The sequence below is a fragment of the Oncorhynchus gorbuscha genome, linkage group LG11 (assembly GCF_021184085.1).
Source record: "Oncorhynchus gorbuscha isolate QuinsamMale2020 ecotype Even-year linkage group LG11, OgorEven_v1.0, whole genome shotgun sequence".
Taxonomy (NCBI): domain Eukaryota; kingdom Metazoa; phylum Chordata; class Actinopteri; order Salmoniformes; family Salmonidae; genus Oncorhynchus; species Oncorhynchus gorbuscha.
Genome location: NC_060183.1, coordinates 4,951,638 through 4,969,137, shown reverse-complemented (window position 1 = coordinate 4,969,137; position 17,500 = coordinate 4,951,638). Strand labels below are relative to the sequence as shown.

At 50.1% G+C, this 17,500-nt stretch overlaps 1 protein-coding gene across 2 annotated transcripts in view; it reads right to left on the bottom strand.

Annotated features, from left to right (window-relative positions):
* tasp1 (taspase, threonine aspartase, 1) overlaps positions 1-17,500 on the bottom strand; it is a 96,174-nt gene that overhangs the window by 14,141 nt on the left and 64,533 nt on the right. For both annotated transcript variants that reach the window (XM_046368433.1, XM_046368434.1), the window contains exon 11: positions 6,211-6,321. In XM_046368433.1, the coding sequence (XP_046224389.1) occupies positions 6,211-6,321 (111 nt within the window). The remainder of the gene's footprint in view (positions 1-6,210; positions 6,322-17,500) is intronic.

Sequence of the window (17,500 nt, the reverse complement as noted above, 5' to 3'; positions counted from 1 at the left end):
GACATGGGAGGGGAGGGGCGGGGGAGACAGGAGAGGGAGGGGGGGGCATGGGAGGGGGAGACATGGAAGGGAAGGGGGGGGGCATGGGAGGGGCGGGGGAGACAGGAGAGGGGGGGGCATGGGAGGGGAGGGGCGGGGGAGACAGGAGAGGGGGGGCATGGGAGGGGAGGGGTGAGGGAGACAGGAGAGGAGGGGGGCATGGGAGGGGAGGGGCGGGGGAGACAGGAGAGGGGGGGCATGGGAGGGGAGAGGGAGACAGGAGAGGGGGGCATGGGAGGGGAGGGGCGTGGGAGACAGGAGAGGGGGGGGGCATGGGAGGGGCGGGGGAGACAGGAGAGGGGGAGGAGACAGGGGAGGGGCGGATACAGGGGAGGGGGGAGACATGGGAGGGGAGGGGCGGGGGAGACAGGAGAGGGGGGCATGGGAGGGGAGGGGCGGATACAGGGGAGGGGGGAGACATGGGAGGGGAGGGGCGGGGGAGACAGGAGAGGGAGGGGGGCATGGGAGGGGGAGACATGGAAGGGAAGGGGAGGGGGAGACAGGAGAGGGGGGGCATGGGAGGGGGGAGGGGAGACATGGGAGGGGAGGGGGGGGGCAGGAGAGGGGGATGGGGGGGAGGGGCGGGGAGACAGGAGAGGGGGGGGCATGGGAGGGGAGGGGCGGGGGAGACAGGAGAGGGGGGGCATGGGAGGGGAGGGGCGAGGGAGACAGGAGAGGGGGTGCATGGGAGGGGAGGGGCGAGGGAGACAGGAGAGGGGGGGCATGGGAGGGGCGGGGAAGACAGGAGAGGGGGAGGAGACAGGGGAGGGGAGGGGCGGATACAGGGGAGGGGGAGACATGGGAGGGGAGGGGCGGGGGAGACATGGAAGGGAAGGGGAGGGGGAGACATGGAAGGGAGGGAGGGGGAGACAGGAGGGGGAGACAGGGGGGGGCATGGGAGGGGAGGGGCGGGGGAGACAGGAGAGGGGGGAGAGGGGGGAGGAGACAGGGGAGGTGAGGGGCGGATACAGGGGGAGGGGGAGACATGGGAGGGAAGGGGAGGGGGAGACAGGGGAGGGGAGAATGTTTTTAGTCTATATAACTAATATAAAATGACTCAATTCATTGTAACACTTTATTACCTACATAAAGCCTTCATAATACATTCATAACATTATGAAATGACCATGTTGGTGACCATGTTGTGAAGGTGAGCTGAGAGCTGTCTAATATCTATCAGGAATTCAACTGAGAGCTGTCTAATATCTATCAGGAATTCAACTGAGAGTTGTCTAATATCTATCAGGAATTCAACTGAGAGCTGTCTAATATCTATCAGGAATTCAACTGAGAGCTGTCTAATATCTATCAGGAATTCAACTGAGAGCTGTCTAATATCTATCAGGAATTCAACTGAGAGCTGTCTAATATCTATCAGGAATTCAACTGAGAGCTGTCTAATATCTATCAGGAATTCAACTGAGAGCTGTCTAATATCTATCAGGAATTCAACTGAGAGCTGTCTAATATCTATCAGGAATTCAACTGAGAGCTGTCTAATATCTATCAGGAATTCAACTGAGAGTTGTCTAATATCTATCAGGAATGAAATGGTATGAATTTCACAATTATTCCTCAACCCGGTCTGGGACAAACTAAACAACTGGCAGCAATTATTTTTTCAGTGTGTGTGTGTGTTAGGGCTGTCCCCGACTAAGAAAAAAATGCTACACCTCGTCACTCTCTCCCCTCCCGGGCTACCTCGTCACTCTCCCTACCCTCCGGGCTACCTCGTCACTCTCCCCTACCCTCCGGGCTACCTCGTCACTCTCCCTCCCCTCCGGGCTACCTCGTCACTCTCCCTCCCCTCCGGGCTACCTCGTCACTCCCCCTCCCCTCCGGGCTACCTCGTCACTCTCCCTCCCCTCCGGGCTACCTCGTCACTCCCCTCCCCTCCGGGCTACCTCGTCACTCTCCCTCCCCTCCGGGCTACCTCGTCCACACTCTCCCTCCCCTCCGGGCTACCTCGTCACTCTCCCTCCCCTCCGGGCTACCTCGTCACTCTCCCTCCCTCCGGGCTACCTCGTCACTCTCTCCCTCCCCTCCGGGCTACCTCGTCACTCTCTCCCTCCCCTCCGGGCTACCTCGTCACTCTCTCCACCCTCCGGGCTACCTCGTCACTCTCCCTCCCCTCCGGGCTACCTCGTCACTCTCCCTCCCCTCCGGGCTACCTCGTCACTCTCTCCCTCCCCTCCGGGCTACCTCGTCACTCTCCCTCCCCTCCGGGCTACCTCGTCACTCTCCCTCCCCTCCGGGCTACCTCGTCACTCTCCCTCCCCTCCGGGCTACCTCGTCACTCTCCCTCCCCTCCGGGCTACCTCGTCACTCTCCCTCCCCTCCGGGCTACCTCGTCACTCTCCCTCCCCTCCGGGCTCACTCTCCCTCCCCTCCGGGCTACCTCGTCACTCTCCCTCCCCTCCGGGCTACCTCGTCACTCTCCCTCCCCTCCGGGCTACCTCGTCACTCTCCCTCCCCTCCGGGCTACCTCGTCACTCTCCCTCCCCTCCGGGCTACCTCGTCACTCTCCCTCCCCTCCGGGCTACCTCGTCACTCTCCCTCCCCTCCGGGCTACCTCGTCACTCTCCCTCCCCTCCGGGCTACCTCGTCACTCTCCCCCCTCCGGGCTACCTCGTCACTCTCCCTCCCCTCCGGGCTACCTCGTCACTCTCCCTCCCCTCCGGGCTACCTCGTCACTCTCCCTCCCCTCCGGGCTACCTCGTCACTCTCCCTCCCCTCCGGGCTACCTCGTCACTCTCCCTCCCCTCCGGGCTACCTCGTCACTCTCCCTCCCCTCCGGGCTACCTCGTCACTCTCCCTCCCCTCCGGGCTACCTCGTCACTCTCCCTCCCCTCCGGGCTACCTCGTCACTCTCCCTCCCCTCCGGGCTACCTCGTCACTCTCCCTCCCCTCCGGGCTACCTCGTCACTCTCCCTCCCCTCCGGGCTACCTCGTCACTCTCCCTCCCCTCCGGGCTACCTCGTCACTCTCCCTCCCCTCCGGGCTACCTCGTCACTCTCCCTACCCTCCGGGCTACCTCGTCACTCTCCCTACCCTCCGGGCTACCTCGTCACTATCCTTCCCTCCGGCTCAATAAAGAGATTCCCTACCCTCCGGGCTACCATGCGAGTCACTATTATTTAGAAGGCTCAATAAAGAAGAGATTGATACAAAGAAGAATAAAGAATGAGAATCATTCATGATATTATTTAGAAGGCTGGACATAAAGAATGAGAATCATTCATGATATTCTATTTAGAGAGCTGGACATAAAGAATGAGAATCATTCATGATATTCTATTTAGAGAGCTGGACATAAAGAATGAGAATCATTCTAGATATTCTATTTAGAGAGCTGGACATAAAGAATGAGAATCATTCTAGATATTCTATTTAGAGAGCTGGACAAAGAATGAGAATCATTCTAGATATTCTATTTAGAGAGCTGGACATAAAGAATGAGAATCATTCTAGATATTCTATTTAGAGAGCTGGACATAAAGAATGATAATCATTCTAGATATTCTATTTAGAGAGCTGGACATAAAGAATGAGAATCATTCTAGATATTCTATTTAGAGAGCTGGACATAAAGAATGAGAATCATTCTAGATATTCTATTTAGAGAGCTGGACAAAGAATGAGAATCATTCTAGAAATTATATTTAGAGAGCTGGACAAAGAATGAGAATCATTCTAGATATTCTATTTAGAGAGCTGGACATAAAGAATGGAATCATTCTAGATATTCTATTCTATTTATTTATTGAGCTTCAATTAAATGGGTTGTGTAAGCTGAGTGAGGATTGTCTGGCCACATCAAAGACTCATCATCTCTCATCACGAAGGAAAGACTGTGTGTGTGTCTGTCTGTGCGTAAGTGTTTATAGAGCTGTGTTAGGTTTAATGAGAGACTTCAGAGACAACAACAGGACCATCTAGATCATCGCTGTTCCAACTGTCCAGGGCACAATTCTTTACCAGAGCCCCGCGGGCCCTGGTGGCTAGAGCCCCGAGAGAGAGAAACAGAGAGAGAGAGACAGAAACAGAGAGAAACAGAGAGAGAAACAGAGAGAGAAACAGAGAGAGAAACAGAGAGAGAAACAGAGAGAGAAACAGAGAGAGAAACAGAGAGAGAAACAGAGAGAAACAGAGAGAGAAACAGAGAGAGAGAGAGAAACAGAGAGAGAGAGAGAAACAGAGAGAGAGAGAGAGAGAAACAGAGAGAGAGAGAGAGAGAAACAGAGAGAGAGAGAGAGAGAAACAGAGAGAGAGAGAGAGAGAAACAGAGAGAGAAAGAGAGAGAGAAACAGAGAGAGAAACAGAGAGAGAAAGAAGAAACAGAGAGAGAAACAGAGAGAGAAACAGAGAGAGAAACAGAGAGAGAGAAACAGAGAGAGAGAAACAGAGAGAGAGAAACAGAGAGAGAGAAACAGAGAGAGAGAAACAGAGAGAGAGAAACAGAGAGAGAGAAACAGAGAGAGAGAAACAGAGAGAGACAGAAACAGAGAGAGACAGAAACAGAGAGAGACAGAAACAGAGAGAGACAGAAACAGAGAGAGACAGAAACAGAGAGAGACAGAAACAGAGAGAGACAGAAAGAGAGAGACAGAAACAGAGAGAGACAGAAACAGAGAGAGACAGAAACAGAGAGAGACAGAAACAGAGAGAGACAGAAACAGAGAGAGAGAAACAGAGAGAGAGACAGAGGGAGAGACAGAGGGAGAGAAACAGAGAGAGAAACAGAGAGAGAGAAACAGAGAGAGAGAAACAGAGAGAGAGAAACAGAGAGAGAGAAACAGAGAGAGACAGAAACAGAGAGAGAGAAACAGAGAGAGAGAAACAGACAGAGAGAAACAGACAGAGAGAAACAGACAGAGAGAAACAGACAGAGAGAAACAGACAGAGAGAAACAGACAGAGAGAAACAGACAGAGAGAAACAGACAGAGAAACAGAGAGAGAGAGAAACAGAGAGAGAGAAACAGAGAGAGAGAAACAGAGAGAGAGAGAAACAGAGAGAAACAGAGAGAGAGAGAAACAGAGAGACAAACAGAGAGAGAGACAAACAGAGAGAGAGACAAACAGAGAGAGAGACAAACAGAGAGAGAGAGACAAACAGAGAGAGAGACAAAGAGAGAGAGAGAGACAAACAGAGAGAGAGAGACAAACAGAGAGAGAGAGAAACAGAGAGAAACAGAGAGAGAAACAGAGAGAAACAGAGAGAGAGAAAGAGAGAGACAGAGAGAGAAACAGAGAGAGAGAAACAGAGAGAAACAGAGAGAGAGAGAAACAGAGAGAGAGAAACAGAGAGAGAGAGAAACAGAGAGAGAGAAACAGAGAGAGAGAAACAGAGAGAGAGAAACAGAGAGAGAGAAACAGAGAGAGAGAAACAGAGAGAGAGAAACAGAGAGAGAGAAACAGAGAGAGAGAAACAGAGAGAGAGAAACAGACAGAGACAAACAGACAGAGACAAACAGAGAGAGAGAGAAACAGAGAGAGAGAAACAGAGAGAGAGAAACAGAGAGAGAGAAACAGAGAGAGAGAAACAGAGAGAGAAACAGAGAGAGAGAGAAACAGAGAGAGAGAGAAACAGAGAGAGAGAAACAGAGAGAGAGAGAAACAGAGAGAGAGAGAAACAGAGAGAGAGAAACAGAGAGAGAGAAACAGAGAGAGAGAAACAGAGAGAGAGAAACAGAGAGAGAGAAACAGAGAGAGAGACAGAGAGAGAGAGAAACAGAGAGAGAAACAGAGAGAGACAAACAGAGAGAGAGAGAGAGAGAAACAGAGAGAGACAAACAGAGAGAGAGACAGAGAGAGAAACAGAGGGAGATAAACAAAGTTAACAAGGCTTATTCAACACTGACCACTTGTGAAAATACAGAAATAACCCAACACCATCTTCAGAATTAAATATTGATGTGGCCATGAAAATAAGGACCCCCGCGGGGTCGAATATGAATGAAGGGCCGTTAGCAGAACAGATGCCACCCGTTCACCAAGACATGGTCCACTTGGACCTCTTTGTTGTCACCGTTTCCAGTTGTTAGACAATTAATGCTTTTTCACCTCAGTTTTTTGTCATGACCTCCTCCGTGCCAAACTGAGACGTGTCTCTCCGTACACACATGCTTGGCTGAAACTGACAGTGCGTGTGCGTGGTGTGTGTGACTTACTGATGAACTTGTTCTGCATAGCCTCCAGCAGCGCCTGGTGAGCATCTTCACACTGCATGGCAGAAGAACACTCACGCGCTAGCATGGTTCGTATTAGATGTTCCCCACAACCTACACACACACACACACACACACACACACACACACACACACACACACACACACACACACACACACACACACACACACACACACACACACACACACACACACACACACACACACACACACACACAGGAAGACAGGAGGGAGATGCTTATCAATGCATGGGTTATGTATGAGTTATCTATAGGTTATCTATGGGTAATGCATGGGTAATGTATGGGTAATGTATGGGTTATGCATGGGTAATGTTCTATGGGTTATGTATGGGTTATGCATGGGTTATGCATGGGTTCTGCATGGGTTATGTATGGGTTATGTATGGGTTATGTATGGGTTATGTATGGGTTATGCATGAGTTATGCATGGGTTATGCATGGGTTATGCATGGGTTATGTATGGGTTATGTATGGGTTATGTATGGGTTATGTATGGGTTATGCATGGGTTATGCATGGGTTATGCATGGGTTATGCATGGGTTATGCATGGGTTATGCATGGGTTATGCATGGGTTATGTATGGGTTATGCATCAGTTTTTTTATGTATGAGTTATGTATGGGTTATGTATGATTTATGTATGGGTTATGCATGGGTTATGTATAAGTTATGTATGGGTTATGCATGGGTTATGTATGGGTTATGCATGGGTTATGTATAAGTTATGTATGGGTTATGCATGGGTTATGTATGGGTTATGTATGGGTTATGCATGGGTTATGCATGGGCTATGTATGGGTTATGTATGGGTTATGTATGGGTTATGCATGGGTTATGCATGGGTTATGCATGGGTTATGTATGAGTTATGAGTTAATCTCATGAGTTATGAACTCTTTAAATACTGTCACCACTGATAAATCCACCATAATTGAGAATTTCAATAAACATTTTTCTACGGCTGGCCATGCTTTCCACCTGGCTACTCCTACCCCGGTCAACAGCACTGCACCCCCAACAGCAACTCGCCCAAGCCTTCCCCATTTCTCCTTCTCCCAAATCCATTCAGCTGATGTTCTGAAAGAGCTGAAAAATCTGGACCCCTACAAATCAGCCGGGCTAGACAATCTGGACCCTTTCTTTCTAAAATTATCTGCCGAAATTGTTGCCACCCCTATTACTAGCCTGTTCAACCTCTCGTGTCGTCTGAGATTCCCAAAGATTGGAAAGCAGCTGCGGTCATCCCCCTCTTCAAAGGGGGGGGACACTCTTGACCCAAACTGCTACAGACCTATATCTATCCTACCATGCCTTTCTAAGGTCTTCGAAAGCCAAGTCAACAAACAGATTACCGACCATTTCGAATCTCACCATACCTTCTCTGCTATGCAATCTGATTTCAGAGCTGGTCATGGGTGCACCTCAGCCACGCTCAAGGTCCTAAACGATATCTTAACCGCCATCGATAAGAAACATTACTGTGCAGCCGTATTCATTGATCTGGCCAAGGCTTTCGACTCTGTCAACCACCACATCCTCATCGGCAGACTCGACAGCCTTGGTTTCTCAAATGATTGCCTCGCCTGGTTCACCAACTACTTCTCTGATAGAGTTCAGTGTGTCAAATTGGAGGGTCTGCTGTCCGGATCTCTGGCAGTCTCTATGGGGGTGCCACAGGGTTCAATTCTTGGACCGACTCTCTTCTCTGTATACATCAATGAGGTCGCTCTTGCTGCTGGTGAGTCCCTGATCCACCTCTACGCAGACGACACCATTCTGTATACTTCCGGCCCTTCTTTGGACACTGTGTTAACAACCCTCCAGGCAAGCTTCAATGCCATACAACTCTCCTTCCGTGGCCTCCAATTGCTCTTAAATACAAGTAAAACTAAATGCATGCTCTTCAACCGATCGCTACCTGCACCTACCCGCCTGTCCAACATCACTACTCTGGACGGCTCTGACTTAGAATACGTGGACAACTACAAATACTTAGGTGTCTGCTTAGACTGTAAACTCTCCTTCCAGACCCATATCAAACATCTCCAATCCAAAGTTAAATCTAGAATTGGCTTCCTATTTCGCAACAAAGCATCCTTCACTCATGCTGCCAAACATACCCTTGTAAAACTGACCATCCTACCAATCCTCGACTTTGGCGATGTCATTTACAAAATAGCCTCCAATACCCTACTCAACAAATTGGATGCAGTCTATCACAGTGCAATCCGTTTTGTCACCAAAGCCCCATATACTACCCACCATTGCGACCTGTACGCTCTCGTTGGCTGGCCCTCGCTTCATACTCGTCGCCAAACCCACTGGCTCCATGTCATCTACAAGACCCTGCTAGGTAAAGTCCCCCTTATCTCAGCTCGCAGGTCACCATAGCATCTCCCACCTGTAGCACACGCTCCAGCAGGTATATCTCTCTAGTCACCCCCAAAACCAATTCTTTCTTTGGCCGCCTCTCCTTCCAGTTCTCTGCTGCCAATGACTGGAACGAACTACAAAAATCTCTGAAACTGGAAACACTTATCTCCCTCACTAGCTTTAAGCACCAACTGTCAGAGCATCTTACAGATTACTGCACCTGTACATAGCCCACCTATAATTTAGCCCAAACAACTACCTCTTTCCCAACTGTATTTAATTTATTTATTTATTTTGTTCCTTTGCACCCCATTATTTTTATTTCTACTTTGCACATTCTTCCATTGCAAAACTACCATTCCAGTGTTTTACTTGCTATATTGTATTTACTTTGCCACCATGGCCTTTTTTGCCTTTACCTCCCTTCTCACCTAATTTGCTCACATTGTATATAGACTTGTTTATACTGTATGTTTGTTTTACTCCATGTGTAACTCTGTGTCGTTGTATCTGTCGAACTGTTTTGCTTTATCTTGGCCAGGTCGCAATTGTAAATGAGAACTTGTTCTCAACTAGCCTACCTGGTTAAATAAATGTGAAATAAATAAATAAAAATAAAAATAGACTGTTAGTCCTATTGGGTTTCTGACTATCGTGATCAACATCAACATACACTGAGCAACAAAACATTAAGAACACCTTCCTAATATTGAGTTGCTTTCCCTCTTTTACCCTCAGAACAGCTGCAATAGGTCGGGACGTTGACTCTACAAGGTGTCTAAAGCGTTCCACAGGGATGCTGGCCCATGTTGACTCTACAAGGTGTCTAAAGCATTCCACAGGGATGCTGGCCCATGTTGACTCTACAAGGTGTCTAAAGCGTTCCACAGGGATGCTGCCCCATGTTGACTCTCCACAGGGAGGTGTTGACTCTACAAAAGCGTTCCACAGGGATGCTGGCCCATGTTGACTCTACAAGGTGTCTAAAGCGTTCCACAGGGATGCTGACTCTACAAGGTGTCCCACAGGGATGTTGACTCTACAAGGTGTTGAAAGCGTTCCACAGGGATGCTGGCCCATGTTGACTCTACAAGGTGTCTAAAGCGTTCCACAGGGATGCTGGCCCATGTTGACTCTACAAGGTGTCTAAAGCGTTCCACAGGGATGCTGCCCCATGTTGACTCTACAAGGTGTTGAAAGCGTTCCACAGGGATGCTGGCCCATGTTGACTCTACAACTCTCCACAGGGAGCCCATGTTGACTCTACAAGGTGTCTAAAGCGTTCCACAGGGATGCTGCCCCATGTTGACTCTACAAGGTGTTGAAAGTGTTCCACAGGGATGCTGGCCCATGTTGACTCTACAAGGTGTCTAAAGCGTTCCACAGGGATGCTGGCCCATGTTGACTCCAACGCAACGTTGTGTCAAGTTGGCTGGATGTCCTTTGTGGTGGTGGACAATTATTGATAAACACGGGAAAGAGTTGAGTGTCTAAAAGTTCTTGACACAAACCGGTGCACCAGGCACCTACCACCATAACCCCGTTCAAACCGGTGCACCAGGCACCTACCATAATAACCCTGTTCAAACCGGTGCACCAGGCACCTACCACCATAACCCCATTCAAACCGGTGCACCAGGCACCTACCACCATAACCCCGTTCAAACCGGTGCACCAGGCACCTACTACCATAACCCCGTTCAAACCGGTGCACCAGGCACCTACTACCATAACCCCGTTCAAACCGGTGCACCAGGCACCTACTACCATAACCCCGTTCAAACCGGTGCACCAGGCACCTACTACCATAACCCCGTTCAAACCGGTGCACCAGGCACCTACTACCATAACCCCATTCAAACCGGTGCACCAGGCACCTACTACCATAACCCCGTTCAAACCGGTGCACCAGGCACCTACTACCATAACCCCGTTCAAACCGGTGCACCAGGCACCTACTACCATAACCCCATTCAAACCGGTGCACCAGGCACCTACTACCATAACCCCGTTCAAACCGGTGCGCCTGGCACCTACTAACCCGTTCAAACCTCTACGCCTGGCACCTGCCACCATAACCCCATTCAAACCGGTGCGCCTACCACCATAACCCCGTTCAAACCGGTCCACCTACCACCATAACCCCGTTCAAACCGGTGCACCAGGCACCTACTACCATAACCCCGTTCAAACCGGTGCGCCAGGCACCTACCATAATAACCCTGTTCAAACCGGTGCACCAGGCACCTACCACCATAACCCCGTTCAAACCGGTGCACCAGGCACCTGCCACCATAACCCCGTTCAAACTGGTGCACCAGGCACCTACCACCATAACCCCGTTCAAACCGGTGCACCAGGCACCTACTACCATAACCCCGTTCAAACCGGTGCACCAGGCACCTACTACCATAACCCCGTTCAAACCGGTGCACCAGGCACCTACTACCATAACCCCGTTCAAACCGGTGCGCCTGGCACCTACTACCCCGTTCAAACCGGTGCACCAGGCACCTACCACCATAACCCCGTTCAAACCGGTGCACCTACCACCATACCTGGTTCAAAAGGCACTTCAATATTTTGTCTTGTCCGTTCACCCTCTGGATGGCACGCAAACACAATACATGTGTCAATCGAGGCTTAAAAATCCTTCTTTAAGCCGTCTCCCTCCCTTTATCTACACTGATTGAAGTGGATTTAACAGGTGACATCGTTAAGGGATCATAGCTTTCACCTGGATTCATCCTGGTCAGTCTGTGTCATGGAAAATAACATTCTTAAGCGTTCTTAATGTTTTTGCAAACTCCGTGTATAAACACGTCTACACTGGCAGGAGAACAGATCAGTCAGAGTCAGAACACATCGTACAGCCGAGAGGGGACAGAGATGCATGCCGGTTAGCATGCCTGTACGATTAATCGATTTCAGATCTAAATTGCGATCGCATGAGGCTGCGATGTTCTCCTTTCATTGAATGCGGTTCCATGCACACAGTGTGATTATTGGGGATAGTCAGATGAATAAAATATAGCATGATTTAAACATTTAAACACGCTTTGCAAGAAGAACGATTTCCCTAATAATCCTGTTTACAAGGACACAGTCTGAAATCAGGCTGCCTGATGGGACTTTTGATAAATGCAAACGTTCTACCACAGTGACCTTGTTTTTTTGTGTGTTTTCTTTTGTTGCAAAATACTTTTTGATTCTGAGTTGTGACATAGAACGTATGTAAGTGAAAACTATTATAAATTTGAACATTTATTTAAACATTTTAAAGGATATGATCGCGAAAATAACCTACAAAAACATATTGTTAAGTAAAAACAAAAAAACGTAAAATTGGACTAAATTGTTTTATTAAATTATAATTTATTAAATTAAAAATTCACTGCTCAAAAAAATAAAGGGAACACTTAAACAACACAATGTAACTCCAAGTCAAATCACACTTCTGTGAAATCAAACTGTCCACTTAGGAAGCAACACTGATTGACAATAAATGTCACATGCTGTTGTGCAAAAGGAATAGACAACAGGTGGAAATTATAGGCAATTAACAAGACACCCCCAATAAAGGAGTGGTTCTGCAGGTGGTGACCACAGACCACTTCTCAGTTCCTATGCTTCCTGGCTGATGTTTTGGTCACTTTTGAATGCTGGCGGTGCTTTCACTCTAGTGGTAGCATGAGACGGAGTCTTACAACCCACACAAGTGGCTCAGGTAGTGCAGCTCATCCAGGATGGCACATCAATGCGAGCTGTGGCAAGAAGGTTTGCTGTGTCTGTCAGCGTAGTGTCCAGAGCATGGAGGCGCTACCAGGAGACAGGCAAGTACATCAGGAGACGTGGAGGAGGCCATAGGAGGGCAACAACCCAGCAGCAGGACCGCTACCTTCGCCTGTGTGCAAGGAGGAGCAGGAGGAGCACTGCCAGAGCCCTGCAAAATGACCTCCAGCAGGCCACAAATGTGCATGTGTCTGCTCAAACAGTCAGAAACAGACTCCATGAGGGTGGTATGAAGGCCCGACGTCCACAGGTGGGGGTTGTACTTACAGCCCAACACCGTGCAGGACGTTTGGCATATGACAAAGAACACCAAGATTGGCAAATTCGCCACTGGCGCCCTGTGCTCTTCACAGATGAAAGCAGGTTCACACTGAGCACATGACAGACGTGACAGAGTCTGGAGACGCCGTGGAGAACGTTCTGCTGCCTGCAACATCCTCCAGCCCCATTTTGACTAAAAAGGTGTCCCCACCTTCACCTCCCGACTAAACAGGTGTCCCCACCTTCACCTCCCGACTAAACAGGTGGCCCCACCTTCACCTCCCGACTAAACAGGTGGCCCCACCTTCACCTCCCGACTAAACAGGTGGCCCCACCTTCACCTCCCGACTAAACAGGTGGCCCCACCTTCACCTCCCGACTAAACAGGTGGCCCCACCTTCACCTCCCGACTAAACAGGTGGCCCCACCTTCACCTCCCGACTAAACAGGTGGCCCCACCTTCACCTCCCAACTAAACAGGTGTCCCCACCTTCACCTCCCAACTAAACAGGTGTCCAGGTGTTCCCAACTCTAGACTGAACAGGTGGATGGATGTCACCAATACAGTAATAAGGTTAACAATTGAGGAATGTGTACATCTAAACCAGTTGCGTGAAGCTTTATAAAAAGAGAAGTGTAAATGCAGGAAGGTTGACGACGTACACTACACACAAGCTGTTTTCAAAATGGGACCCATGTCAAACCCAGACAGTCAACCAGGGAAAGACCCATGTCAAACCCAGACAGTCAACCAGGGAAAGACCCATGTCAAACCCAGACAGTCAACCAGGGAAAGACCCATGTCAAACCCAGACAGTCAACCATGTCAAACCCAGACAGTCAACAAGGGAAAGACCCATGTAAAACCCAGACAGTCAACCAGGGAAAGACCCATGTAAAACCCAGACAGTCAACCAGGGAAAGAAAACCTCCTGAAAAGGAAAAACAAAGGTCTGGCAGCAGCTCAAGACAAAGCCCATAAAGACTATAGACAACAACCTGAAGGAGAGTGCTGAGAGATTCATGCTTTATGAGGTTGGTCCCGTTCAATTATTATTATTATTATTTTTTCAATTTTGGTTTTGATTATTTGGGTTGAATGCTGTAACACAGAATAAAACAATTAATAAATGTCCCATGATGCTTAGTGACTGTAATAAATGTCCCATGATGCTTAGTGACTGTAATAAAAGTCCCATGATGCTTAGTGACTGTAATAAATGTCCCATGATGCTTAGTGACTGTAATAAATGTCCCATGATGCTTAGTGACTGTAATAAAAGTCCCATGATGATAAATGTCCCATGATGCTTAGTGACTGTAATAAAAGTCCCATGATGCTTAGCGACTGTAATAAATGTCCCATGATGCTTAGTGACTGTAATAAAAGTCCCATGATGCTTAGTGACTGTAATAAAAGTCCCATGATGCTTAGCGACTGTAATAAAAGTCCCATGATGCTTAGTGACTGTAATAAATGTCCCATGATGCTTAGTGACTGTAATAAATGTCCCATGATGCTTAGTGACTGTAATAAATGTCCCATGATGCTTAGTGACTGTAATAAAAGTCCCATGATGCTTAGTGACTGTAATAAATGTCCCATGATGCTTAGTGACTGTAATAAATGTCCCATGATGCTTAGTGACTGTAATAAATGTCCCATGATGCTTAGTGACTGTAATAAATGTCCCATGATGCTTAGTGACTGTAATAAAAGTCCCATGATCGCAGTGGAGTGCTCATTACTGAATATCCCTTATTAACCATTATTTATTCACATGACAATCCTGTATTTGAATATTTCAGTTGTTGTGTTTATTACATTTATTTCAGGCCTTTTTAATGACTTCATTATTTAATTCCAAGTCATCATCTCATCTCTATAGAGCGGCCGTCTGACAAAAAACACTATTTTAAGTAGTTCTTCAAAGTTAAAAAAGGCGTCATTTAATGCCTGCTGAATATCAACTATTAAATCACTTAGATCTGTCACGCCTTGGTCATTGTATCTTGTGTTTTTGTTATATGTTTGGGTAGGCCAGGGTGTGACATGGGTTTATATGTTTTATTTTGTATTGGGGTTTGTATTAATTAGGAGTGTGTATTAGTAGGGGTGTGTCTAGTTAGGCTTGGCTGCCTGAGGCGATTCCTAATTGGAGTCAGCTGATTCTAGTTGTCTCGGATTGGGAACCGTATTTAGGTAGCTTGAGTGCGCGTTGTGTTTCGTGGGTGATTGTACCTGTCTTAGTGTTAGTCACCAGATAGGCTGTATTAGTTTCATTCGTTTGTTGTTTTCTTCTTCCGTTATTTCATGTACCGTATTAGCTTCATTAAAGTCATGAGTAACCTACACGCTGCATTTCGGTCTGCCTCTCTTCTAACAGCAAACGAAGTTCATTACAGAATCACCCACCACGATTCACAGACCGAGCAGCGTGTGAACTGACAGGAGCTAAAGGAGGACGATATGGACGGCAGAAGCAGGGATTATACGACGTGGGAGGAAATCGACAGGTGGGCAGCCGACTCAGGGCGAGTGCAAGAGCCCGCCTGGGATTCCCTACAGCAATGCGAAGAGGGTTATACATGGATGGAATCAAAAAGGAAAGCACGGTTATACAGAGCGAGAACCGAAGGTAACGGGGGAAAGCGCAAGTATGAGGAGGCAGCACGGCGACGCGGTTGGAAACCGGAAAGTCACCCCAAAAAATTTATTGGGGGGGGCTTAGGGAGAGTATGGCTGAGTCAGGAGATAAACCTGAGCCAACTCTCCTTGTTCATCGTGAGGAGCCAAGGAGGAGACCTGAACCAGAGCCAGTGTTAGAGGTGAGCGAAGCAGAGACTGTGAAGGAGTTAATGGGGAAAGTGGAGTGGAGAGTAATGAGGGAGTTGCTAGCTTGGTGCTATAGATATAATATTCGTCCGACGGATCTTGTCGGGGATTTAATAGCACCTGAGTTAGCGCTCTATACTCAACCTGAGGTGCGTGTTAGTCAGCTGGTGAAGTTGGTGCCAGCCTCACGCACCAGGCCTCCTGTGCACATCCCTAGACTTGCACGTCCTGTGCCTACACTGCTCTCAAGATCTCCAGTACGTCTTCACGGTCTAGCCCATCCTGTGCCACCTCCACACACCAGTCCTCCCTGTGCTCACCTTTGGGCTAGAGAGACCGGGCAGGCACCGTGTTACGCTATGGAGCACACAGTGTTTTCAGTGCGGGAGCATAGCCCGGTGAGGCACATACCAGCTCTTCCTATTGGCCGGGCTAGAGTGGGCATCGAGCCAGGTAAGCTTGGGCAGGCTCGGTGCTCAAGAGCTCCAGTGCGCCTGCACGGTCCGGTCTATCCAGAGCCACCTATACACACCAGTCCTCCGGTAGCAGCTCCCCGCACCAGGCTTCCTGTGCGTGTCCTCGCGCCAGTACCACCAGTTCCAGCACCACGCACCAGGTTCCAGCACCTCGCCTGTTTAGCGCAGCCAGGCTTTTCTCCTCTCCTGCGCTGCCGGAGTCTCCTGTCTGTCCAGCGCCACCAGTGCTCCCAGTCGGCCCAGTCCAGTGCGCTCGCCTGTTCAGCGCAGCCAGAGCCTTTCTCCTCTCCTGCGCTGCCGGAGTCTCCTGTCTGTCCAGCGCCACCAGTGCTCCCAGTCGGCCCAGCGCGTCCAGTGCGCCTCGCCTGTTCAGCGCAGCCAGAGCCTTTCTCCTCTCCTGCGCTGCCGGAGTCTCCTGTCTGCCCAGCGCCGCCAGTCGGCCCAGCGTCACCAGTCTGCCAGGATCCGCCAGAAGTGCCAGTCTGCCAGAAGTGCCAGTCTACCAAAATCTTCTAGATCGGCCAGACAACCTTAATCATCCAGGTCCACCAGCCAGCCAGGATTTACCGGAGCCTACTACCTGCCTGAGCTTCCTCTCAGTACTGAGCTTCCTCTCAGTACTGAGCTTCCTCTCAGTACTGAGCTTCCTCTCAGTACTGAGCTTCCTCTCAGTACTGAGCTTCCTCTCAGTACTGGGCTTCCTCTCAGTACCGGGCTTCCTCTCTGTACCGGGCTCCCTCTCTGTACCGGGCTCCCTCTCTGTACCGGGCTCCCTCTCTGTACCGGGCTCCCTCTCTGTACCGGGCTCCCTCTCTGTACCGGGCTCCCTCTCTGTACCGGGCTCCCTCTCTGTACCGGGCTCTGTACCGGGCTCCCCTCACCGGGCTCCCTCTCTGTACCGGGCTGCCCCTCAGTACCGGGCTGCCCCTCTGTCCCGGGCTGCCCCTCTGTCCCGGCTGCCCCTCTGTCCGGGCTGCCCCTCTGGGCTGCCCCTCTGTCCCGGCTGCCCCTCTGTCCCGGGCTGCCCTCTGTCCCGGGCTGCCCCTCTGTCCCGGGCTGCCCCCTGTCTGCCCCTCTGTCCCGAGCTGCCCCTCTGTCCCGGGCTGCCCCTCTGTCCCGAGCTGCCCCTCTGTCCCGAGCTGCCCCTCTGTCCCGAGCTGCCCCTCTGTCCCGAGCTGCCCCTCTGTCCCGAGCTGCCCCTCTGTCCCGAGCTGCCCCTCTGTCCCGAGCTGCTCCTCTGTCCCCCCTCTGTCCCGAGCTGCCCCTCTGTCCCGAGCTGCCCCTCTGTCCCGAGCTGCCCCTCTGTCCCGAGCTGCCCCTCAGTTATGTGGGGATCAGGGTGAGGACTATTAGGCCATGGTCGGCGGAGAAGGTGGATTATCCTAGGACGCGTAGGGGAGGAACTAGGACATTTATGGAGTGGGGTCCACGTCCCGAGCCAGAACCGCCACCATGGACAGACGCCCACCCGGACCCTCCCTATGCTCTTGAGGTGCGTCCCGGAGTCCGCAC